Source organism: Phyllostomus discolor, chromosome 6 (assembly GCF_004126475.2).
Source record: "Phyllostomus discolor isolate MPI-MPIP mPhyDis1 chromosome 6, mPhyDis1.pri.v3, whole genome shotgun sequence".
NCBI lineage: Eukaryota > Metazoa > Chordata > Mammalia > Chiroptera > Phyllostomidae > Phyllostomus > Phyllostomus discolor.
Window position 1 is genome coordinate 22,793,311 of NC_040908.2, and position 26,958 is coordinate 22,820,268.

At 46.6% G+C, this 26,958-nt stretch overlaps 1 protein-coding gene across 1 annotated transcript in view; it reads left to right on the forward strand.

Moving 5' to 3' along the window:
* GALM (galactose mutarotase) overlaps positions 1-26,958 on the forward strand; it is a 49,688-nt gene that overhangs the window by 20,565 nt on the left and 2,165 nt on the right. The window contains exon 5 of the mRNA XM_028515758.2: positions 25,554-25,695. Within this exon, the coding sequence (XP_028371559.1) occupies positions 25,554-25,695 (142 nt within the window). The remainder of the gene's footprint in view (positions 1-25,553; positions 25,696-26,958) is intronic.

Consider the following 26,958-nt stretch of genomic DNA (forward strand, 5'->3'; position numbering starts at 1 on the left):
TGGATCACGAGGCAGAAAAAGGGCAATAGTGGTAACTCTGGTGAAATTCTAGAGGAGCCTATGGCTTAGTTAATAGTACTATTCCCGTGTTAAATTTCTTTTTTTAAGATTTTATTTATTTATTTTTAGAGAGAGGGGAAGGGAGGGAGATAGGGAGAGAAACATCAATGTGTGGTTCCCTCTGACATGCCCCTACTGGGGTCCTGGCCTGCACCCAGGCATGTGCCCTGACTGGGAATCGAACTGGCAGCCCTTTGGTTCACAGGCTGGCACTCGTTTCATGGAGCCACACCAGCCAGGGTTCCATGTTAAATTTCTTAGCTGTGATCATTGCACCATCGTCATGTAAGATATTAACATTAGAGAAAGGTGGGTGAGGGATACACACACGTATTTTTGCAACCTTTCTGTAAGTCTAAAATTATTTCAAAATTTAAAAGAAAAAAAAGCCCAGGGCACCAAGTAAGATAGTAGTTTAAGTTTACTGGGTATCTGCCTTTAGGGAAGGGCTTTTGTTTTATCTTGGCCTCTTTAAAACAATGGGGTTGTGTTTATGGCTGCTAGATCGAATTGTTCAGGAAGCAAAAGGTAAGAATGTGAGCCTGCATACTAAACAGCAACTTCAGTTAACCGCAGGAACTAGAAACTCCCCTAAATGCAGTGACTGTGAAACTAATTAGAATAAGAATGAGAAATCAAGATAAATGATTCAAATTTTTGGCATCACAGTGCTGAATGTTTTCCTGGCTTCAGGACTGGGTTTAAAGGCTTTTGTATTTGTCTTGGTGACACGTCATATTTTTTTTATATATATATTGACGTGGCACAGTACATGGGCATGAGTAAGCTAGCCCATCTTGTGCCAGATGGAGAATTAATGCTTTTGAACTAAATGTTGTGAACTGCAAGGAAAAAGTAGGGGTGGCAGCTATTTTGTGATTGATAAGGAAGAAAATGAACTGAGTAGCTTATAAGTAGAGGTGATGAAACTAAGTGCATATTTATCTGTACATATTTATAAAATCTTATGCTATTCTGATCAGTATTGATCAGACACAAATCACAAAAAAACGTGTAATTAATGCTGCATAAAGGTTATTTGTCATGACTGTAAGAGGTAAGCGTGACAAGGCACAGTGGAACTTAACATGCCATCTAACGGACTGTATACAATCATGCTCATGTCAATTTTGCACTGTAAGCAATTTTAGGATCAGACTCTGTACTCCACTAGCAGTGCACACCTATGAGGCTGAGTAGGATGTAAGAGCTCTGGACTCCGGGAGGCAAGAGCGCTGGTTCTAGAGCCTTGGCTTTGCTGTTAACCAAGTGGGAGACCTTTGATATATGTGTAATGCGTTGACATTTAACTTTTCTGCACTCTCATTTTCTTTTCTGCAAATAGGAGGTATGTGGAACTCAATCCAATTTTATGGACCAGCAATTTTTCTTTAAAAAACAGTTTAGGTTCTGGCCACTTGATTGGAGCATTGTCCTGCCATGCTAAGGGTTGTGGGTCCAATCTCCCATCAGAGCACACACAGGAGTCAACCAGTGGGTGCATGACAGAGCGGAGTGGGAGACTCGATGTTTCTCTCCCTCTCTCTCTCTCTCCCCCCTCTCCCTGCCTCTCTTTCTCTCCAAAATCAATAAATAAAAAAATAAAAAAAACAATTTGGGGGACTTATCTAGGGTTACCCAACTTTTCATTTTCCCAAGTTAGAAAGCTATCATAGATATAGGACTATTAAAACTAATTAGAATGTACATATGGTATATTTAAATAACTATTTTAAAAACTAATTGAGGTAATAATGAGGAACAGAGATAGACTACATTTATTTGTTTAAATTCCAAAGTGCCACTTATAATCACTATCTCTTCATACAAGAAAGAATATTTTAATACCACAAAAGTGGGGAAATATTCATCTTAGACTAAAGAACAATCCTTGAAATTGACTTCATCTTGTTTTTTTTAAAGAAATGTGGTAGATTATCCAAATATATCCCAGTTTTCTGTAGATCAGTGAAAATTTTATCATGGACTCTTGGACTGAAGTAAATAATTTGTAGGGTCATTTGTAGCTCTTACATTCTGTGATTCTACGAAGCTCCTACTAGAAAAATTTACTGCCATTGCTGCCACCCTTCACAGCCACTAGGACTCTCCCATGAAAGTCAATGAGTGTCAGAAGTCAGACATTGGCAATAAGCTTTGGTCTTCTTGTACATGAATGGCTTTTACTATAAATCAGTTACTCTGGACTTCCAGCCAAGATGGAGGCGTAGGTAGACACACTATGCCTCCTTGCACAACCAAAAGAAGGACAACAACAAATTTAGAAGCAAAAAACAATGAGAACTGCCAGAAAATCAAGCTGTATGGAAGTCTGACAATCAAGGAGTTAAGAAACATTCATCCAGACCTGTAGGAGGGACAGACATGGGCAGCCGGGGTAGAGAGGACTCATGGCAAGGCAACGGGTGGAGGACCAGGCAAGGAGGCTACTGGTGGAATGGGCGGTCCCGCATTCACATGCAGATAAACCAGGAGGAACAACTGGGGGGCAAGATGGACTTCGAAACCCAGGGTTATAGCATGGAGAAATAAAGCCTCAAAACCTCTGGCTGAAAACACCTGTGGGGGAACTCCCAGAAACTCCCAGCCTCACAGGAGAGTTCGTTGGAGAGACCCACAGTGTCCTAGAACGTACATAAACCCACCCACCCAGGAATCAACACTAGAAGGGGCCAGTTTGTTTGTGGGTGGTGGGGGAAGTGACTGAAAACCGGCAGAGAGCAGAGCAAGTAGCACTGTTTCCTCTCTCACTCCTCCCCGACATACAGCATCACAATGCAGCCACATGGGTTGCCCCACCCTGGTGAACACCTAAGGCTCTACCCCTTACCGTGTAACAGGCATGCTGAGACAAAGAAAAAAAAATAGGCCCAAATGAAAGAGCAGTTCAAAGCTCCAGAAAAAATACAATTAAGGGACAAGAGATAGCCAACCTATCAGATGCACAGTTCAAAACACTGGTAATCAAGATGCTCACAGAATTGGTTGAATATGTTTGCAAATTAGAGGAAAAAGTGAAGGCTATGAAAAGTGAAATAAAGGAAAATGTACAGGGAACCAACAGTGATGAGAAGGAAACTGGGGTTCAAATCAACAGTTTGGAGCAGAAGGAAGAAACATTCAACCAGAACAGAATGAAAAAACAAGAATTTTAAAAAATGAGGAGAGGATTAGGAACCTCCAGGAAAACTTTAAATGTTCCAACATCCGAATCATAAGAGTGCCAGAAGGAGAAGAGGAAGACCAAGAAATTGAAAACTTATTGGAAAAAATAATGAAGGAGAACTTCTACAATCTGGCAAAGGAAATAGAATTTCAGGAAGTCTAGGAAGCTCAGAGAGTCCCAAAGAAGTTGGACCCAAAGAGGAACACACCAAGGCACATCATATGTAAATTAACCAACATTAAAGATAAGGAGAGAATCTTAAAAGCAGCAAGAGGAAAGGAGAGAGTTACCTACAAAGGAGTTCCCATAAGACTCTCAGCTGATTTCTCAAAAGAGACCTTGCAGGCAAGAAGGGGCTGGAAAGAAGTATTTGAAGTCATGAAAGGCAATGACCTACATCCAAGATTACTCTATCCAGCAAAGCTTTCATTTAGAATGGAAGGGCAGATAAAGTGCTTCTCAGATAAGGTCCAATTAAGGAGTTCATCATCACCCAGCCCTAATTATATGAAATGTTAAAGGGACTTATGTAAAAAAAAAGAAGATAAAAAATATGAACAGTAAAATGATAACAAACTCACAGCTATTAACAACTGAACCTAAAAAAATGTAAAAACAGACTAAGCAAACACCTAGAACAGGAACAGAACCACAGAAATGCAGATCACATGGAGGGTTATCAGAGGGGGAGTGGGACAGGGAGAGACGGTGAAAAGATACAGAGAATAAGTAGCATAAATGGTAGGTAGAAGATAGACAGAGGGAGGTACGAATAGTATGGGAAATGGAGAAGCCGAAGAACTTACATTACAGGTGGCAGACACAAGGCCCTCCACCTTGTTTTTTCCGGCCCTGCACCTTGTTTCTACCTGGCAGCAGCGCTGAGCTCTGGCTTAACTGTTAAGGAGTAGTGACATTTATACAGTCCTAAAATTATATTTGGCCCTTTGAAGGCAACCATGAGGCTGATGTGCCCCTGATGAAAATGAGTTTGACACCCCTGACTTGTATGTATGACCCATGGACAGGAACTAAAGTGGGGGAATGCGAGTGGGAGGGGCTGTGCAGGGGGGAGGGGAGTGAAGGGGGGAAAGTGGAACAACTGTTATAGCATAATTAATAAAATATATTTTTTAAAAATAAATAAATCAGTTACTCTGCTCACCATCCCCATCCTCTGCTTTCTACCCCAAATCCTTGTTCGTGTGTTTGTTTGTTGTTTACAGCTGCCTTCCTAAGATCATAAAAATCCTCATTATTTTTCGCTGGAGCTCCTAGAGAGAAAAGTCTCTCATCGTTATACCAAAAAAGAAGCCACAAACCCCTAAACTGCACCCAGCGTCACAGGAGCACACAGCAACTAAAAGCGCCTGAAACAGCGGCTCCTGCGGGAGGATGTGGTGGGTTGGGAGGAAGCTCAGGGCCACACTTGAACCCCAAGGCCCTTTGTCAGTTCATTCCTTGAATTCCGTGTGGGCTTGTCCCAAAAGCCTCATCTGACAAATGGCGATTCTTAGCCTCATTGGTTCAGCCTCCCATGGACTTTCAGCCCAGTCTCCTAGGCTGGCTTCCAAGCTTGTGATACAGAGATGCTTCATAGTTACAATAGGCCCCTGCCTTTTGTGGCTATCAACTTATACTTGCATTTGTTTTTCACGTCCTTCTTTCTACTTGGCCTTCATAAAAGCTGTAATCTGAGTAGTTCTTGAGGAAAATGCTGATGCAAAGCTAAACTTTGGGGGTGTTTTTCACCTTGGTTACAGACGCTTGGTAAATAGTTTTTCAGGTGATGGGAAAACCCACTGTCAGGAGAAGGGAGCACCCCTTGTTTTACAGTAGCTGTCAGTCTGTGGCCGTGGCAGTCAGTGAAAAGGGACCTTTTCACTCCCCCGGGTGTGTTTCGGGGAGGGGTGAAGTCCTGGCCTCCATTTCATTTGTCATCCGCTTACTAATTGGCTGTTATCACAGAGAAAGGAAAGGGATAGTTGGCACACAGTTTCAGGAGCCAATGCAAGCACATGGGATGAAATCCCCTTGTCTTAAACTTACAGCCCCCTCTGGGCCTTTACCCGAGGCAGGGCCCGCAGGCCTGTGACAGCCTCAGCCTCGAGCACCAGCTTCGCCCTCCCTTCTCCTGCTGGGAGTGTTTGGGGGCCTGTGAAATACCGAAGACAGCAGTCTGTATTACATGGCCTCTTTCGTCCCCTTTCTCTGCTGCTTATTAAAAGGCTGCCCTTCTCCGGAGTCCAGTGGAAATGCCTCAGTCAGCGTGGTGGTTATCAGAAGCCTTCAAAGGGGCCCATTCAAGTAATTGAGGGTCACTCCCATTTTCTCCATCAGAAATTTCTGCCCTTTTGTCAGCCCTGGAGGCTTCCTAACACAGGCGAACAATATCCCCTGTGTTTTCTAAGGCTGGAAGACTCCAGGATCTAGAAAGAAAGAGTTGGGATAAAAGGGTAGAATCCATCCGCCAGCTCCTGAAGCTGCTGCTCTGGGTAAGATTCCGGGCACTTAGGCGTCGGTGGCGGGCGGTGTTCTGAGCACAAGGTCCTTGCTCACTGGGCCCCTCGCTGTGCATGCAGCAGGCGCCCCTCCCGAGGCCTCTGCAAGGCTGAGCGTTTGGTTCACCCGCAAACCAGGAGCAAAGTTTGCAGCCGAGCTGTCAGGCTGGGCTTGTGTGTCACCAGTTAGTTTAGCTTTGCTTCTTCCAAGCATTTTTTTTTCCTTTCTTAAAAAATATCACAGACCATAAAGCACTTGCTGACACTTAGGATGGCCACACACTCTGGAAATGGGACATCTGCAGGTCCTCTCATGAGTGTATGTGTGTGTGTGTGTGTGTGTTGCTGTTGTCGCTGTTGCCAGGGCTGTCTCTGTGGCTTCCCAGAAGTGCAGCTCCTTTACGGGGAAGGACAGGTATAAAAGGAATGTCCCCAGAGAGAGAGAGCGCTCCAGGGCCAGATCTCTGTGCCGCTGTGTCCGGAAGTTAGCTTTGGGACAGGCGTCTAGGTGTCCTGCCTGTGGCAACGAGGGGAAACTGGTCCCTGGTGCCCTGCTCGGGTGCTAAGCCAGCTAAATGCAAGCAGGTGAGAAAAAAACAACCCTCTGTTTCTCCGGGGACAAATTCCCCCAGGGTTGTAAGTATTACATTTTACACAACTGTGAGTCTTGGGGGCAATTTGGGCAGCGTCCCAGCAAGACATTATGATGCAGAGGACACGGTGTGGAACTAAACATGTGTCTTGCAGGCATTTACAGCACATTGCTTTTTTCTTTTTCTTTCTTTCTTTTTTTGTTGCTGCACTTTATTTGCAGATAAGGAATTAAGAAAGCAAAAAATGAATGCTTTGACTGGGTCCTTTGAATTTTAAGGTAACATTAGAAAAATCCCGTCTTGTTCTCGAGAAAAAAGATACCTTGTATTTTTACAAAAATTACCCCAACCCACTCTTTCCCCCAGCCCATCTGTGTTCACTTGCTATTCTTGCAGCACTCCGTTTTTGAAAGCTCATTCTAAAATTACATGAAAGCAACCCTATTTTGACAAAATTAGAATTCTGGTGAGGAAAGGCTTACCACAGACTGTGGGGAGAGACCCAGCAAGATCTGTGTGTTTTATTTCAACCTCTCTGGGTTCAGCCTGCAGTTCAGTCAATTTTATAATTACTTCCCTAGGGCAGGTATAAGTCTCTGCCCTGGGAAATAACAAATTCCAAAGTAGTCTCCTGGTTCAAAGATGGCACACATGAAGACTGTTTTGATCTACGTGTTTTAATCTTTCTGGAGCTTGTTCCAGAAAACTTCTGTAGACTTAATAGAATTCTAACATATTGGACAAACTTGTTTTGACCTTCCGCCAGTACGCCTCTTCCACCCTCTACTGTTAGTCCTCTGGCCCTGATGATGTTTAACTCCTAAGTACTTCTTGAATCTGCTTCTTCATTATGTATGATGGATTATATGGCCCCATCTTCATTGTCACTGCCCTCGTTTAGGCTCTTCTTGTCGACATCAGTGCCTGGCTTACATGATGAACTTCATAAATTTGGATCAGTGAATGAACAAATGAATCTGGACTCTAGCTCTCTAATTGAGGGGGGGACTCTCATTAGAGCTATTCCCCATTCAGTTACTCAAGTTATCTATCTACAATGCAAATCTTACTTTGATACTCTCCTGCTTAAAACCCCCCTTGGATAGTGACCAGGTCAGATACCAGCTGCCTCCCAGACTCATCTCTCCCACCCTGACTTACACCCCACCCTGGTTCAGTGCCCCCTCCCACCTCCAGGGCCCACCCAGTACCCCCTTCTTTGATGCATAAACCCCTACTCTTTCTTCAAGGCTCGTACTTTCTCCTTAGAAATCCTTCCCCCACTTCCTGGACACAGTAGATTCTTTGTTGCTCCTTGGTTTTGCAATGACATAAGCTGTTTAGAGCTCATCTTGTGCCGAAGTTGCCTTGTCTTCCCCAGCGCAAGTCTGCCTCCGGTGACCTTTCAGGATTTAGTTACAGCTCCAGGGTAGGGAGCCAGCAGGGAGCCTCAGGCTTGTTCTCTTTGGCTTGAAGCTAGGAAACCAACTTCACGCTAAACTGAAAAAGGAAACCAAGCAATAGCCCGTCTGTACGGTCTAGGGATACCTACTACTTCCTTTCCCCTCACAGTCAGTCTCTCTCCACTCTTATCCCTTCTTTACATTGGTTTTCCACATAATACATTAAAACAGTACCGTGGCATAACTGGGGTCCAGAAAACCTGGATGCCCGCAGGTCTCAGTTCCGCTGGTCACCAACTACGCCCTTGGATCAGCCATGAAGACTCTTCAGGCCTCATGACCTCCTCTGTACAATCTCATTAGGTGACGTTACATGAGTTGAACTTTGAGGTCCTGTCAATTTCTGACACTGATTCAAAGACCACACACCGCTCTCACCCAGATCTTCTCAGCCAGGGTCCGTGCTTGTGTGTCTGGGAAGATGATGCAAGAACTTCAAGGGATCGGGAGCTCTTAAAGCTCCGTGTGAAACCTGTGTGAGTTGGTGGTACCATCTAAATCCACAGAGGGGTTTTCTTGTCTGTTTTCCTCCCTCAAGGTAATGATAGTTTATGGTTTTTCTATGTATGATTACACATAAATGCCATTGTTGCTTTTGAGAATAGCAATAGATTGTTTTCCTTTTTTGTAATCCTAAGGATGGTTTTTAAATTTTTGTTGTTAGATTTTCTGAAGGAAGCTGGAAGGCTAGCTATAGGGGGAAGACGGCCCACCAAAAGTAACTTCCCCAAGGTTTTCTCCAGAGGAGCAAGAGCAGCCAGGACGCTAGGTTAGAGGACCAGCTTCTCTATTTCTGCCCGATCAGAGGAGTGGAATTGCTTCCCAGTGTCCACCAGCTCCCGGTGCAGCCGGGATCCCAGGCCTGGCCATCAGTGTATAAGAACGTAGGAGGAGCAGGTGCCCTGGGCCCTCGCTGTAAGTGGGAAGCCAGAGCTCAGTGTTCTGGTTTTCACTCTCAGCTGTGCACTTTTGCAGACGAGCCCCTCCAAGTTCATTCCCAAGTCTCCTCCTCCTGATATCAAGTACTGTGTGGCAGGTACTATGCCAGGTTTATGCCAGCCCTGGGGAAGCAATGGTGAGCAAAATAGACATGGAGAACATGTACATAGCGCAGGTCTTGTCCTCAAAGAAATGAAGCTAGAGTTCAGAAAAGACTTGAATGACACTAAGAGAGGGAAACTCGTGATGTTGGATCTTATGACATGTCATTTACCCTAGAGCTGTTTCTTCTCTGACAGGTCCCTCTAGATAGTGTGCAAAGAAGTTCAGTACAGAAACTCTAAGGACCTCTCCTGGTAGCAGGGATACTCTCCAAGGGGGTACATTGCTGAATCATTCTATAAAATGATCCCAAGAAGAGTTTTACGAGGCCCAGGAATAACTCCCCAAGCTCCTTGTGTTCCTGCTAGAAAACACATCACTGCTGCGAGATTGGCAAACATGAGCCAGCACAGTGGAAATTTGGCAGGAAGAAGGTTCAGAAATTAGCACTTGGCCGGGCATTGTGTAATTCCTGTGAAAATTTGAGACTGACATCAAGTAAGTTTGTCAAAAGTGTTATTTGCTAGAGCTCTGACTACTGCCCATGGCGAGCCGATGATTGAACGCCCCTCTGCGCCACCCCAGGTCTGGGCAGGGACTGGCTCTAGTTCATCCTTGGTTCACAGCCATCCTGAGAGGTCACCCCATTGTGAAGGGGCTGAGAGGTGGCTGTGGGCTTTGCACCGTGGGCTGGAAGGCTGACGCAAGCAACTTCCCAGAGCAGCCTTATATGCTGTTTAGCTAACATTTATGGAGCACCTACTGATGGCTACATGCTGCTTCAGGCACTGGTCATAGAACGATGACTGAGCACTATCTCTGCACTTCAGAAGCTTCTAATGTGTCCAGATCACATTAGAAGATTATCCAATGTGGTCAGGACAGGGACAAAGATAATGGCCAGGGGACTAGGGAAGCACAGAGGCCAGGGTAGAAGAGGCTTTCTCGAGATCACCTTCAGCTACGAGAAGCTTCTTAGTGTCTGTAAAGTTCTAGCAACAAGGAGAGTGAGAATTCTAAAGCTAGACAGGCAGTTGGGCCAGGGCGGGGGCAGGGTCGGGGGTGGCGGGGGGGCAGGGTGAGGCAAGAGACATGCAGCACCAAGGATGCAAAATTTAAGACAGCACTCACTCTTGGGGTTGTGTACCTGCCCGGTCAGCTCCTGAGAGTAAGTGTGTCCTTAAATTTTGCACATTAGGTCCTCACCTGCCTCATCCCGGTCCCAGCCCTGCAGCTGGACGCAGTCACGTTGGGCTTTCCATGCTCTCCCAAGGAGCTGGGACTTATCTGCAGATCATGGAGTACTCTGAAGTGTTTCGAGCCAGAGGATTGCCCCAGCAAGACTGACATTTTAGAAATACCACCCAGCAACTGTTGGGGGTGGGACTTGACTGAAGACCAGGGGACAGGCTATTTTAGCAGTCCAAGCAAGAGATGGCAGAGGGCAGAAGGAAGAAATGTAGTTTTATAACAGTATTTAAGAGGGAAAATCAGGAGGCTGGAATTGAATGTAGCAGATGAAGAAACAGGAAGGCTGTATGAAGACTCCTAGGTTTCTAGGGCAGCTCCTAAGGAGCAGAAATGGAGATATTAAGGGAGTCATAAATAGAGGAGGAGGAGGCGGGGAAAGAGCTGGCATGGTGGCAGAACGGAGGACAGGGAGGGACGGGGGAGCTATGGATTTGGTCTGGAAAATATTTGAAATTAAGGTGCCTATGAGGCATCCAGGTGATGTCCAGCAAGCAACTGGGCAGATGGGCACAGTTGTTTGGGAGAGAGAGCAGGAGACATAAACCAGCATGTACTTTGTAGATTGAGCCGTGTGGATTTCCCAGGGAGGAATCTTAGCCTGAGAAGAACAATAGTCTGGGGACTGCACCCAAGGCAACCCGAGAAAACCTCCACCAATATTTAAGGTGCAAGAAAGTCTCACACTAAAGGCACCAAGGGAGATGGTGAGAGGAAGAGGCAAAGGACAAAGGGCGACCAGAAGTCTTGGAGTGACCGACAGCATCAGCATTCCAGAGAGGTCAAGCCAGGGAGTACCTCCGCTGTAGTGGCTATTCCTGCTGACCCCATTTCATAGTGGATGCCTCTGACAGTGGAATGGGTAGATGCCAGACTGTGGCAGCTGGAGGAGTAACTGGAAATGAGGAGGGACAGTCGGGGAGTACAGGCCAATGAGGGGTCCCCAACTGAGGCACCTTCCTTGAGCACAGCACCCCAGGCCCCACCTTAGGGGCTCTGATGTGTTTGCTTTAGCACGGGGCCAGGGAGCCTGTCCATCTGGAAGCCACTGGGGTTGAATATGCTCTCAATCTGTGAAAGGAAGAAGAGAAGGCGCCTGCATAAGGTGGAGATGGAAATCAAGGAGGAGGTTTTTCAGGGGGAGAGGAGCCGATTGAGGGCGAATAAAATGAGGATGCCGAGAATCCAGGTGAGGACTGAGGCCACGAACTCCTGGTGGCCTCAGTTGGTGCTCCCAGGGGTTTTCTCCCATTTCTCTCAGCAGCATGGAGTGAGGATCAGAGAAGGAGGATTGTGGGATGATCCAAAGTTGGGGTTTTGTCAGGTAGGAGGGGCAGCGGGACAGGGTGTCAGGTAAGTCAATAGGAGTGTCGCTAACCAAGTGGCTCAGGTAATAGACAGTGTGCCCGGGCAGGCAGTGAGGGACATGGGGACCTGGTGGATGCCATGTCGGGGGCCTCAGAGACCTGGAGAACATGGAGGGTCTAACGGGAATGCCCCTGTTGAAGGCTGCAGACCGACAAACGATAACAACTTTCAAATGGCGGCAAATCCCTGGATGCCATCTTGAGGGGAGTCTGGAATGGAAAAATTCTTGCATGAAAATGTTCTGCCTTCCATGAAGTGTAAAATTGCCTTCTCACCTGAAAACACCGTGTAACTGGGTTTAGCATTTTCTGCTTCAGGTGGCATGTCATATCCAGAAGCAGTACCCTCCCCCACTGCAAGTCAAAGTAAAATCAGAAAATGCTCAGTGGAAAGAAAAAAAAAACACACACACAGCCAACACAGCAGTGGAATGAAGTGGCAAACCCAAAAAGCATCAGCAGAGGAAAGGGGAAAACGGCAGCAGACAAGCTTTGACATGGTGTGATCTTTGAAGATTCATAGAAATGTTACTTTACCAAAAAATCCCAAGGTGCTTTACTTGCCAACCACTGGAATGAAGTCAAAATTCCCACCTAGAGTGTTACTTTTAATGATCATTCTCTAGAATGCCTGCAATAGTAGCAGGCATTCTAGAGATGATTTAACCGAGATTGCTTCACTAATTAGGTGTCAGATGGGTACCCGTGCCCTCCAGCCCCTTACCTCTGGCTTCCTTATGCAGATGGGACTCACTGTTCTGAAGCCAGCGGGATAAAGAAACGTAATTGGAGCAGCCCGGCTGGAAGCACAGCTGGGCCATCCCCATGGAGACCAGTCTCCAGTGCTCTTCCTATTGCCCCAGCGTTCCTCCCCGCCCTTTTCTTCCTGAGATGAATGCACAGCACATCTGCACCTGGGTCTCCCTTAGATGACCTCCACCCCAGGGCCTTTCACCTGTAACTTATGCACAGATCACCTGGAGAACTTGTTAATGTGCAGATTCTGATCGACTGGCCTTGGGGTGGAGTCTCTGGGTCCGAGGTTCTAACAGTCCCCTGGGGCTGGGTCTGCTCTTTGAGTGGCTGTTTAAGAGGATCCACAAAGCCCCTTCTAGCCTCCAGCGACCTTTGTGGCTTTTTCCTTTTTGGCACCCATTTGTCCCCATTCGCTCCCCTCCCAACAACCCTGCGTCCTGCTGCCGCCCGCTCACTTTATTTCTCTCTCCCCTCCACACTTCACACACCCTACTCTGGCCCTCTCTTATCAAAAGCCGTTTTCTACAGGCCATCCTACAAAGAGCTGCTCTTGGCCAGTGGCCTCAGGAGATAAACAAGCTAAAAAGTTGACACAGAAAAAGAGGGAGGAGAGAAATAACCAGATATCACTGTGTGTCCCTGAGGGGTACAACCTGCTTTGTTACATTTGTCATGGGAGCCAGTGGCCCTATAGCCCTGGAATGTCACAGTTGAAAAGGACCTTATCTTCTCCAACCACCACCTGTCTGTCCAGTATTTGAACCCCTGAGCTGTGGGCCCTGTATTTCGGTGCCTCTGGGACAGGAAGTTCCATGTTCCTCCTGGATCAGCACTCCAGAAATGCCTTCCTGACACTGAGCTGAAATGTGTCTGCCCAGAGCGGAGCCCTGCTGCAGCTAGTGCTTGGGTCCCTGCAGAGCAGGCTCCAGGCCTCGGAAGGCAGCTATCATGTCACCCTGAGTCATTCTTTTTCCAGCAGCACATCCCCAGCTCCTCAGCCGTTTTTCTTAGGCTGTGAATTGGCCATCTGCTCATTTTCCTCTGGGCCCGCTTCTGCGTGTCTCTCTGCCTGCGATGTCTATGCGGAAAAGAGTAACCGAAAACTGTCTCTGCCTCATTACACCCTACATGACTCCTCCTGAACTGACTGACAACCACATCCTTAAAGTCATTTTCACACATGCTGCAGCTCAGCCACGGCTCCCTAGTCGGTAATTGTTAGCCTGAACGTTTATGAGCATTGGTAGCAGGATGCTTAAGAGCCTGGGGGTGCAGCACTCTACAAAGTACCCTCCCGCCATTGGCTATCACCATCACGATCACCGTCATCATCACTTTGCCTCCATCACTGTTTTAATCCTCATGACAACTTCATGAGGTGGGGGCTATATTATCCTGGTGGGGTAAGTGAGGAAATGGAATCTCAAAAGATGACAGTCTAAACCTAGGCAGTGTCCTTTTTTTTGGTCTGCATATATATATATATATATATATATATATATATATTTTAACTTTTTAAAAAGATTTTATTTATTTATTTTTAGAGAGGGAAGGGAGGGAGGGAGAGAGAGAAACATCAACGTGCGGTTACTGGGGGCCGTGGCCTGCAACCCAGGCATGTGCCCTGACTGGGAATCAAACCTGCAATGCTTTGGTTCGCAGCCCAAGCTCAATCCACTGAGCTACGCCAGCCAGGGCCTGCATATGTTTTTTAAGATATTTATTTATTTACTTATCTTTAGAGAGTGGGGAAGGGAGGGAAAAAGACCAGGAGAGAAACATCGATGTGTGAGAGATACATCGATCAGTTGCCTCTCGTGCACCACCAACCAGGAACCTGGCCTGCAACCCAGGCACGTGCCCTGAGTGGGAATGGAACCGGTGACCTTTTGGTTCACAGGCCAGCGCTCAGTCCACTGAGCCACACCAGCCAGGGCGGCTTTATTATTTTTTGGCGGGGGGGCAAGTGCAGCACCTTTTCTGTTGCTGTTATCCATGCATTTCATCTTGTTGCAGTCAGTGCTTCACCCCCACTTTGCACTGCCTTCTGGGTTCCCGATTCTGTAATCTCAAGTGACTGCCTCCCAGCTTGACATTCATGCTGTCTGTCCTTGTCCAAGAAAAATACTTTCAATATCTTCATCTAGATCGTCCACAGTTCAGAGGCCTCTTGACAGTTTCTTACAGAAGCCCAGATGCTCAGTCTCCAGAAGTCTGGAGAAGTTTGAGGAGCTTGCTTAAGCCATCAGCCTTGTAACCCAGTCAGGCCTAGGGGGTGGCTGGGAAAGACTTGAATTTGAATATATCTGTGTCAGGCTCCTGGTGAGCATCTTCCTCCCCACTTTCAGGTCTCCATTCCAGATTCTTCCCAGGATAGACAGCAGCTCTGAAATGTGCAATTTGTGGAATTGAGCCTCTGGGCAGGTCAGATGCACAGAACGAGCAGAGTGCAGGGTCTGGGAACACACATCCCAGAGAGGGTGACAAGCATGCCGTGCAGATAGTGAGATCTAGGAGGCTGGCCCTGCACGCTGTGGCCCCCAGCCTCCGACTCCACTTGTACAAACACAGACAGGCCTTCTGTGTTCCCCCTGAGCCACAGGAGGCTGAGCAGCTGTGACGGAGCTGACGTTTCTAGGTAGGGGGAGCTGGGGGCAGCCATCTCCCTCAAAGGAAGACTGAGGCATGCGCTCTGAAACTAAGGTGGCACGTTTGTTGAGGGCACTTTGCAAGAAGGGAGACCACTGATGGAAATCAGAAGGGCTCAGTCCCCCACATGAAGCCATTACTTGGCGCTGCCACTGTGCCAGCTGACCAGAAAGGCTGGACTGATTTCTCCCCTCTCTCCTTGGCTAGTTCTCTTCTCTGACCCCGGGCCATTAATGTAACTTGGCTGTGTTCAGTTAGAATCCTTTTCATGGTGTCAGGATGTCAGCCACCTGTTCCTGGTGTTCCTCTCCGCTTCCTGTGAACTGAGACTGGGGGAGCCTCGTGACTCTTGGAGGAGAGCGGGAGGCCGTGGCTGTACCGTGAGCCTGAGCTCCTGTCTCATGCAGTTGTCACCGGAGCCTGCCTGAGCTGCTGGGAAGCAGCAAAACAAGCTTGCAGGAAAATTCTTCTGCCCCAGCGTGTTCCCCTTTCAAAACCAACAGGCAAACCCGAACACTATCTGTCTGTGTGGTCACACAGAGGCACCGTCCCTCTCACACTAGAGCCGTCAGCGGCCACTGGGAGACCGAGCCCAGTGGGGTCGGAGGGATTTGGGGAAGGCAGTCTGGTCTCACAGATCCCCATCTGGCCCAGCAGCGTGCCTGCTTTTGGGCATTGTGCCCCTGCATGCCATGAAAGTAAACTGATGGGGGCAGACGAGGACACTCCAGCCAGAAATGGAAAATGCCTCTCATCTCAGTAAAGCAAGTCCTTGATATGACCCTGAATGGCTGTTTTCAAAGAGCTGATTTTGACACATTATCATCAGGAAAACGCAGCAGTTAAGGGCATGGACTCAAGTCTTGACTTGGGTTTAAATCCTTACCGGTTCTGTGAACTTGGACAATTTATTTAAGCTCTGCAGACTGCAAGTGTCAAGTGGAGATAATATCAGACTTACCTCATTGGTTGTAAAGATTAAATGAGGTAATGCATGTAAAGTGCTTAGAGGAGTTCCTGGCATTTAGTAAGGGCTTTGTGACTGGGAAGTATTATTATTGCCATTATCATCATCATCACCACCATTTACTCGGTGTTTAATATGCTCCAGCCACCTTCAGTTTGCTTTTCATGGTGTCAGGTTAAGCAAATTGAATTACCTTTTTAAAAAAGACATTGTTTTAAAAATCTTATTTATTTTTTTTTTTAGAGAGAGGGGAAGGAAGGGAGAAAGAGAGGGAGAGAAACATCAATGTGTGGTTGCCCCTCACATGGCTCCCACTGGGGATCCCGCCTGCAACCCAGGCATGTGCCCTGACTGGGAATTGAACTGGTGACCCTTCAGTTCTCAGCCCGTGCTCAATCCACTGAGCCATACCACCTAGGGCTAAAAGACATTTTTAAAAGAGTTTGTTTTTAGAGAGAGGGAAAAGGAGGAAGAAAGAGCGAGAGAAACTGATATGTGAGAGAAACATCGATCAGTTGCCTCTCTAATGCACCCCAATTGGGGATTGAACCCAAAACTCGGGCATGTACCCTGACCAGAAATCAAACCAGCGACCTTTTGCTTTGCAGGATGATGCCCAACCAACCGGGCCACCCCAGTCAGGACTGAACTACCGTTTGAAATAGGTGTTAGGTTTCAGTTATGCCTAGTTGAAGAAACACATTCAGAGAAGTCAAGTAACCTGCACAAAGTTAAACAGGTGGAGCCAAGTTTCCCTAAGCCCAGTCTGTGCCGTTATCACCCTCGGCTACAGTCCACGCTCAGCTATATTGCCGAGTACTCCCTACAGACCGGGCAGGCTGCTGAGCACTTTACGTGCTTTAGCTTGTTTAATTTTCATAATCCTATAAGGCAGATAATCTCGTTAACCCCATTTGACAGATGAGGAAAGTGACGTTCAGAGAAGCTGAGCAACTTGGACACATTTTTACAGCCAGGATTTAAATCCAACCCCGGTTGGCTCTAAAATCCGTTCTAGTATCTATTGACTTTACCAAACAGGGGAGCAGCATGCTCCTGGGAGGCTGATGACAGTAGCTGGCGATCATGACTCCTGAGACCCACTGCAACGCAGGGGGACCCAGTTTGCCTAATCAGCCCCATTTTCTGAGCTGTCACTGGGGCAATTTCCAAAAGATGTTGATTTGCTCGGATTAAGACAAGCTTCTGTACCTTTCACATGTTAGTTTGTTGTATGTGCTGCAAGAATACAGAGGAATCATAAGCAGGAGGCGGCCCTGCTGTGTTGTGCAAAGCCTTTGCTGCATTGCAATAGGAGGGATCTGCCAGCAGACTCCCAGTCTACATTTCTTGGCCAAACACTGAGGTTATTTGACTGCATCACTCCAAATGTGCATTTCAGTGTAAGGTCATGAGGGAGCAACTTGCTTGGTAACAAGTAGCGGTACAGACGGAACATATTCACTAGCCTGTAGGTCAGCGATTCTTAACCAGGCACACGCTGGCTGGGCTTCAGAGGGCCTGGGGACATTCTGTGGGTGAGTGTGTGCATTTTCCTGGCGAGAGAGCTCGTAACTTTTATAATATGCTCAAAGGAATCCATGGCTCAAAATATAATCTATTGTTCTAGATTTTTTAATTTTTAAGAAAGCTTGAAGAAACAATTCTTTTTTTAATGGCAGTGCCCCCTAGAGGCAGGAATGCATCTTTCTTTTGCATGAATTATGCTATAAAGAACAATTGTTCTCTCTGTTCTCTATGTTTTTGAAGCATGTGCGTCTGTGATAGGAGAGTGGGAGAGGGAGAGAGAAAGAACTGTGTGCCAAGTCCTAGTCTAGAGATGTGACCTCCGTCATAGCATTCTCTCAATTAAACCTCACAATATCTGTATTAGGTAGATACCAATATTACCTCCATTGTATAAATGGGGACATTGAATCTTAGAGGCGTACAAACTTATCCAAGGTCAGTTAGCCTGTCTGAATCCTAAGATGTTGTACCTAGATTTGTAAATCAAAATATAGGATAAATCGTAGAAAACAATTTTTAAGTAACATAATATTTTAAAATATTTTTAAAGGGAGACAAACATGATTGGAAACAATGTCTTCTTACTCTCTGCACTCCCAATTTTCCTAGAAAGTCTATGCCAGGTTTCCTTTTTCTTTTTTCTTTGCTCTTTTCACAAAGTCATTTAAACTGTTATTACAAGCAGGACTCACCTGTGCTGAGGACTGTTCCGGTGGGGCCACGATTTCATCCCTGCAGTGGTGTTACTGGGTTGGGTGAGGATGACATGGAAAGGGACCCGCCAGGAAGGAAGGGGCTAAAGCGGATGCACGTGGAGATGCAGTGATGCCTGCAGCAGCCATCTGTTCAACTCACAGAGTCAGGCACGAGGGCCGCCAGGCAGAGAAAGGAGCTGTCTCAGGTGATGGGAAATTAAAAGCTTTGAATTATGATTCACCCCAGGCGAATTTTCTGTCAGACACTGAGAGAGTGTTCACGCCCAGATGTTAAAAAACAACCATTTCACCACATTAGTGTTTGACCAGGAACCCACAAGAACTCATTCACCTTTTACTCCATTCCCTAAGTCTTTTGCAAAAAATGAATTACATCAGAGCTAGAAGCCTATGGAATATGGAATATAAAAGCATCTTGCCTGTGTCCCAAATACAAGTTCACAGGTGGTGGGGGCCCATTCCCGTGCCTGTGCCTTGTCCAGTCAGCCAGTCCCCGACAACAGATCCTTCGAGGTGGGCTTCTACCCTGACCTGGGTGGAACCTTTCTTGATGCCCAGGGCTGCGTTAGGTGCTGCTTCTTCCTGCTCTGCCAGAGCTTTTGAGTGCTATTCATTGCTTTTGTCATTCTCTCCTCTCAGTTTTAATTTTTTTATGTCTCTTTGATCAGATTCTAGACTCCCTGAGGTTAGTTTAATGCCTGGTACATCAGGGTGCCTGATGAGAAAAATTGCGTAACCAACAAATTTGTATTTGTTTTTTTCTTCATCCAAAAATAATTGCAAGGATTAGTGTCCTTAAGGTAGAATCATTTAAAAGCAGCCTGTGTTAAAAAGGGGGGACAGGGAGGGGCGCGTTAACCTCCCACAAGGACTTCAGGCAGTGCCAGGAGGTGAAAACATCCAAAGGCAGTGACTCCTTATCTACTGCTCTGTAACGAATTATTTCAACACTTTATTATCTCTTTTTGTTTCTGTCGGTCAGGGATTCACACAGCACATTATCTTGCCTCTGCTGGAAGATTAGCGCTGCAGACTGGAATTGTCAGAAGGCTTCGTTCACTCATGTGTCTGGCAGTAGAATAGTGGCTATTGGTCGGGGACTTTAGCTGGGGCTGTCAGCCAGAACACCCGACATGTGGCCTCACGATGTGACTTGAGCTTCCTTAGACCATGGCAGGCTGGGGTCCAAGGGCAGATGTCCCGACAGACAGAGAGCCAGACCACAGTCATTCTGTGCTTATATCCCGGTCTCAGAAATCACCCAGCGTCACTGTGCCACAGTCCACTGGCGGAGACAGTTGTAAAGGTCCACCCCTCAGGGAAGGAGTGTCGACCTGACGCTGTGAGAGGAGAGTGTAGGACAGGGAATATGCTGTGTGGCCATCTTTCTAAGTGCTATCTGCCACAAGCAGTCATGGGGAAAAGCCAGATTCCTCGTAATAGAATATGTGTAAGAATCCCACATATCATAAGAGACATGAATCAAGGCAGACGGATTTCATGAAGGTAGTGAGTTTTTCCTTTCTTTCCAGAAGACAGGTAATTATAACTCTGCCAGAAATGCAAATAGAAGAAAACTAAATGCCTTGTGACAGATGTCTGAAATGTTAGAGCGTTCTGTTTCCAGTTATCAGGTCTACCTCATCTTGCAAGAATGAGGCAGCTTTACTTGCCGGAGTGACACTCACAGGACCTCTGCTTGTTGAGGTCCTCCACAGACCCCCCTGCAAGTCACTTCTCATTCCTCGTGCATCTCACCCTGTCACTCTTGTCATAATTCTTGGTGATCTCGTTATTCATATTGATGGTACTCTGACCTCTCAGCCTCTTGACGCCCTCTCTCCAATGATCTTATCCTCCACCCATCTCAGCTGCTCACTCCTGTGCTCATTGGCTCATACCCTTGACTTTGGCATCACCTCTTATTGCAGCCTTTTGTGAGCTCTGTTTAAGTTGTCTATCAGCTCCCATAATCCTTCCATGCCAAGAGAACCTATCATCGCTGATCTACCGCCTTTTCACTGTCCCTCGCGTCCTCGTAAGTTCACTCTCCCCAAAGTGGTCAGCAGTCCGTCATTAGAATCACCCCTTGGCGTGTGCTCTCAGCTCCCTTGCCCCTTCCTCTTTTTTTTTTATCCTCCTAACAAAACTCAGCTCTGATTAATCCCCCCATCCCACAGCTGCCAATAGGTCTCATGCTCCATCCATGACTGTAACCTCAAGTGGGTCCTTCGTGGTGCCCGCAGTCAGACTTTGCCTGAAGTGGGGGAGCACAATGCTGCCTTGGGCTGCTCGGTGCCCCAGAGCTGGAACGCCACAGCGTTGGGTCGGAGCCCACCGTCTTCTAGGCATTGCTGCTCAGACCTTCATGCATGCTCAGCCAACCTTCCGGAGAAGAAATCCTCTTTAGAAAAACAGCTTCTCTCCACCAACACCCCAGCTTTCTGGTGGCTTCAAAACCAAAGGCACGTGATGTGTGACATCACCCCCGAGGGCGCCCTTTCCATTTCCGCTTCATTTTCTGTACACTCAGAGTTGCTGAGAGAGCTATTTTGGCATTTCCTTCTATTCTTAGCACCAAAGCACAAAGTTAGAACTGCACATTCATTTTTTTCAATTAAAAAATCAAGAAGCCCTGACCCGGGAACTCGGTTGGTTAGAGCACCCTCCCAAAACGCCAGAGCTGCGGGTTTGATGCCAGGTCAGGGCACATACAAGAGCCGACTGATGAATGCATAAATAAGTGGAAAAACAAATCAGTATTTTTCTCTCTCTCCCGTTCTCCCCATCCTTTTCTCTCTCTCTCCCTCTCCCTAAAAATTAATAAAATTAAAAAACAAAACAAAAGAAGACCACTTGGGTGTGGGGGTAGAAGGGGCTGTAACCAAGCCACTCCAGGGTGAGGCAGGACGCATCTGAGTGGGGGCCCGAAGACTTTGACGCTGTGGTGAGGTGTCACCTTGGGCAAACCCCTTTAGCTGCCTGGGTCCCAGCCTCATCATCTGCAAAGTGAGAGAACTAGATCTGGCAATTCCTAAGGTTCTTTCTAGAGCTTTCATTCTGACTTTGTCAGAGGATGCTACTGCACTCACTGTTGCCCCTGCTCTTTCTGCCTCCACTTCACTCATTCATCAGTGTTTCCATCCAGTGAGGGCTGTGCTTCGTGCTCGGAAAGTACAAAGAGAAATGGGACACGACTCTGGCCCTCTAGGAGTTCATGTGCCTTAGGGACAAATAGCTTGATATAATCTTATTATGCCACGTGGTGGATGTTTTGGGGAAAGTATGTTCAAAATATGATGGGAACAAAGAGGAAAAAGGAAACCTCATGGTGGAGGTTACAATCCACAAGGAAATGGCATTAGAGAGTCCTCTTAAGTGGTCCAGTGCACTTTGCCAGAGTGTGGATGGATGTAACAGGTGCAGGAAGGACATTCCAGTTATGCAAAAGGGCCCAAAGTTTCAATGAACCTGGGGGGCACATCCCAAGTTTTCCACATGCCTGACTGTTAGGCACATGAGGGAGTGTGTCAGGGCATGAGGCTGGAAAAGACAGATTGGAAGCTTTTCTCTTGATTTCTCCTTATTTAGCAAAAATCTCATTTTGGAATTATCCCAAATTTCTCATTTTTAAGATCAGGACTGCTCTGCCATTCTTGAAGTCTTACCCTCTCTAGTCTTTGCTCTCTGTGTTATACATGTTATTCTGAAATGTGGCTCTTTTATTTACACCTTCCTCCTGTATATGTTCAGCCAAATTGGTGATCAAATATTTCCATGTGATGTATAAGGCAGCAAATAATAGCAGCTGTGTTTTACAGAGAGAAAAACTCAAGTAATCACTGATGTGTACATGGCTCCGTATCAGGTAAACAGGCCAGAAATATGGCCTGGGGCCTTATGTCATGAAAACTCCATGACTTTCTAAAAAGAAAAATTCTAAGTCAAGTGAAATAAATAATATTGACTGACCTAGGCAATCACAGTGGGGCTGTCATAAGGGTTACAGTTAGAGTCAAGTATAACTTCAGGGAAGAACTAAATATATGAGAACGCCTTATAAGGAAAGAAAGCATCGTAAGTTACCACTCAGCACGTGGGTTGGTAAAACTAAAATCTTGAGTCCAGGAGAACAGCTGCTTCTTTTTCCCAGCCCAATTGCTTCATGAAGAAACAGTGTTGCCTTTTTAAAAGTCACTGTGGGAGGTGGTTGGTCACCCAGACTTGATAGGACAATAATGCCTAGGTGGGTCACTATCCAAGATTTGGCCTTTGGCCTTAAAGATCCAGAAAGTTTGCCCTGGCTGGCGTAGCTCAGTGGATTGAGCGTGGGCTGCGAACCAGGCATCGCAGGTTCGCTTCCCAGTCAGGTACATGCCTGGGTTGCAGGCCGTGGCCCCCGGCAACCACACATTGATGTCTCTCTCTCTCTCCCCACCCCCTCCCTTCCCTATCTAAAAATAAAATAAATAAAATCTTTTTTTAAAAAAAATCCAAAAAGTTCAATTATTAATTCTCCCACAACAGAGCAGGGGTTAGAGGACTGACTCTGAACTCAGATGGAGTAGAAGTTTATTTTATAAAGCAAGCTCTTTATATTGTGCCTCTAGCACCATCTACTGGGAAACAAAAGTCCTCTTCTTCAGAATAGAGTTGAAAGCGTCAGAAACCCAACTCAGCAAGAGGAAGGAGGAAAGTGGAGAAAGGAGAAGCTAGGCAGCTTCTGGCTAAGAAAGAGAAGATCAAGAATACAAGTATTATATTAAGACTACTTATGTATAGATGTAACCACTAAAAAAACCAGTTTCTAAATTATCAGAAACACACACAAACACAGACCATATAGTAAAAGATTTTTAAAAAATTAACTAGACTTTATAAACACAGAAAGCATGCCATAAAATACAAGGACAGAACTAAGAACACTTAGAACATATGTCATATTAATGCCATACAATGTCCCTATTAAACAGAGTTCCTCAGATGGAAACACGGAGCAAAACCCAACAGAATGTTGTGTACAAACCAAGTGACTCAGAAGGTAGAAAATGTGAGAATTCAAAAGCACAACAAACAAATGAAAGCTAAAGTAGCAAGCGGTGGCCTCAATCTTAACCTCAGTAAAAGCTGATTTTAGGACAGAACACATTAAATCACCTAAGAGAAGACCCCTTGTAATGATAAAGGATGCAATTCACAATGGAGATTCACCAAAAATTGAGCATATCCAAGCTCATTAAGAAAACCTGAGGTACTTTCATAAAATATAATATAGCCAACATTGACCTCTTAGTAACTCGAATCAAAAGGAAATCAAACCCCTAAAACTAGGAATATATAGAAAATAACTAAATAGAATATTATGTATTGGACTATATAATAAGTGGGAATATTATAATAAACACAACATTATAATTCTATGTTATGGAAACTCCCTATCACCTGTATTCAAGCGGTTTCCTCCACGTCTCTGGCCTTCCTCACCCATTCGACCTCACATGATCCCACTCAAGCCTCCGCTCAACCCTTGTCACCTCTTCCACAGAACTTCCCGTCTGCCCCCGCTAAGCCCGCCCACTCACACTGCCTGTCTCCTTTCTTCCAGCTGCGCCATCCCTGGAGCATCCTTCACTCTCTGTGATTACGAGCTGCTCGTATGCCCATTCCTTCCTCCAAACCGCGCGCCGGTTCCGCGTCTCATTGATCTGTGTACCATCCCTCCCTACCCATCAGAGTGCCTGGCCTACAGTCGGTGTTTAATAAATGTCATGTCGATCGAGTGAAAGAGTGACCAAGTGAACGGTTCCTGGTCCGTGGCTCTGGCTCTGACACATTCCAAGAACGTGCCGACGGGAAGAAGGAAGGGTGCTGGGCTTCCTCATGGTTACTAAACTAAACTAAGTGAACTACCTTCAAAATATTCGTGTTTCCTGATTGGAATGGCTTGGCCTAGCACCTAGGGAAGAGGAGGCCTGGAAGTTGGAAGAGAGTGAGAGGCGGCCGAGCAAGCAAGCAGCCCTGTTTCAGGACAGCGTGCGGTCCACGTTGCAGCCCTTCGGCAAGCACGTCCAGAGGCCTGTCTGCTGAGAGATGATCTCTCTCCCTTCAATCTCGAGTTGAAATCATTCGCAAAATAATCCTGATTTCTCTTCTTTGCTCTCGAATCCCTGATTACTTGTTCGGAGGTTTTAGAAGAGCGGAGGATATGGGGAACTATTTTCACATGTTTAATCAATTCTAAGATGCCGTCAATGGTAAAGTCATTATTTTACATCCTGTGAAGAAAGAATGTAAACCTTACAGTTAAACCATAACATGATTTCAGAGATTTTAAAATATGGAAGTGAGGGCCTTAAACTGATGAAATACACGGCATGTTCATACCATAGCGGATTGTTTGATGACATCAGGTTACGTGGGTCTCATGTTCCTCATCTGCTACATGAGTAGTTTGGACCAGATGAGCTGAGAAACCCTTCTGGTCCCAGCATCCGTGAGTTCTGTGACACCAGAAGGCATGTCCCTGACAGGGCACTGGTGCGTGATGACCACCAGGACAGAGCTCCTGTCCACGTTCCTTCTGTGCTTTGACCTTTAAGAGTCGAGGGGCCCCACACTGCAGTGTCTTCCCTCAGGGCTGACCCCACCCACACCATCGTGAAGAGACTTCAGGATGTCCCCTGGTTAGATCTAATGTACTGCTCCTACCGCTCCTAGAGCTTGAGGAGTTCGGTTCTCTCTCTCTCTCTTTCTCTGTCTCTGTCTCACACACACACACACACGCACACGCACGCACACACATGGTGCTCACCGACCATAACTCCTCCAGTGATCACTCCTGGAGACACAAAGCTTTCATTCCAAGCATTGACTCTAAAACTGGTGAACAGTAGGGTGGCCGCACATCCAGTTTGGCCTGGACTGTCCCAGTTAACTCATTCATCCCTGTGTTGTTATTAACAGCCCCCATTACAATTTAGAATGAGTCTACAGGGAGTGATTGGGGAAGGGTTGTTGCTGGTGTCCCTTTGGCTAATAATGGCCCCAAATGGTATGAGAATCACTCTTCTCAGGGATTTTTATAGTGTCTGGTTAGCCAATGGCAGGTACTAATGCTTGGTTATGAGCCCTGGGATGTTTCGGCAATGGAGAAATGTCAACCACATGATCGACTCCGTGGTTGGAACAACCCTTTATCCAACTTAGCTGATAATGGAAATTATGTGTTTCCTTGATCCTTGCATTTTTTTTTTCCAGATGTGAATGACTCTGAATGTTATGACCACTACATTTGCAATTAGGAGCATCTCACAATTTTTTAAAAAAAATCTACTAACTCATTCTCCTTCTTAGGATCTGGGCTCCTATCTCCTTTACAAATTGAAGTGAAGCCTGAGAGGGCAGAACAGTGGACCTTTGGAACACCTGTAAAGAGCTGGGCATTTATCACCCTTTTTTCTGCCTCTCCCCACCAGGAGAGGTTGCTCCAGTGCAAGGGACTGCATTTGACCTGAGAAAGCCGGTGGAGCTTGGAAAACACCTGCAGGAGTTCCACGTCAGTGGCTTCGACCACAATTTCTGTTTGAAGAGATCTAGAGAAAAGCATTTTTGTGCTCGGTAGGTACTTTTCACTTCCTGCCTCGGTGGTAGGGGAGAGAGCGCAACCCCTACTAGAGGAGCTTTTCCTCTGGCCACATCAATACCATTCACTGTGCTACTGGGACCAAATACCACGCCCCATATCTTTTCAAAGCTTATATTCCACAGGTGAGCATGACAGAATTTTTCACCCCCCACCCCTAACCCCACATGCTCTCATCCCTGCACGGCTCCCACCTCTCTCTGCTCCTACCTCTCTCTGTTCCCACTCTCCATCCGCCTGTTCCTTACGACCCATTTTTTGTTAGAAGGTCTAATTCCTCCTGACTGGAGTCACTTCTGCCTTCCTTGAACTTCCAGGCCCCTTTGTGCTTCCTTGGCTTGGGATTTTTGCCCCACCCACGGTTCCATGGAAGGTCAGAGGCTGCACTTCCCACCTCCAGCTTTGTTTGAAAGGCACTGCGTGCACACTCCCCTCACTCAATTCTGAGTCCCTCCTGCCAGCTCATCTCTGTGAACCCCTGCCCCCACCTAACACCTAATGCTATGCTTGGCACTAGTAGGTGAGTGGATGATACATAAATGTTTGTAGGATGAATGGACTTTCCGTAATGCAGAGAAAATGATTCAGAGTCAAAGAGCACTTGAAAAGCCTTCTTTCCCTCAGTGTCCTGGCACCAAGGCTCCAGCCTTGTTCTTCCAGCTCCGCTGCTTTTCTCCTCTGTGCCTGCTGTTCACACTCCTCTCCCCACTGCTCTCACCTGAGGAGACCCCTTCACACCAGGACTCAAGTCCTGGCCCTCCTCTTCCCAGATCTCTTTCCCCAAACCTCTTGGCTGACGACACGTTGTGGGGACATTTTACTTTTTGGAGAGACTGAGAGACCCAGGCTGTCTTTAGCTATATCCCTTTAACACCAAGTACAGAACCAGGTAGGCACTTACCTCTGTAGAAAGAAAAACAAAAAAAAAGGAAGCAGCGATTCTAGCAGCAACCCCAGCAGATGCAGGAGAGAGCTGACTGAAGAGCACAGCCTGCTCTAGTCCCAGAGAGGGGGGTGTTTAATTTGGCAAAGTGTTTCTTCTCTTTCAAAAAACAGCTGGTTGTTTCACCAGACTGAGCAGAGAGCGCTGGGTCTTTTTATGAGAAAGAATCCCAGCCCTGGCTGATGTGGCTCAGTGGATTGAGCACTGGCCTGCAACCAAAAGGTTGCCTGTTCGATTCCCAGTCAGGGCACGTGCCTGGGTTGCAGGCCAGATCCCCCAGTTGGGAGCATGGGAG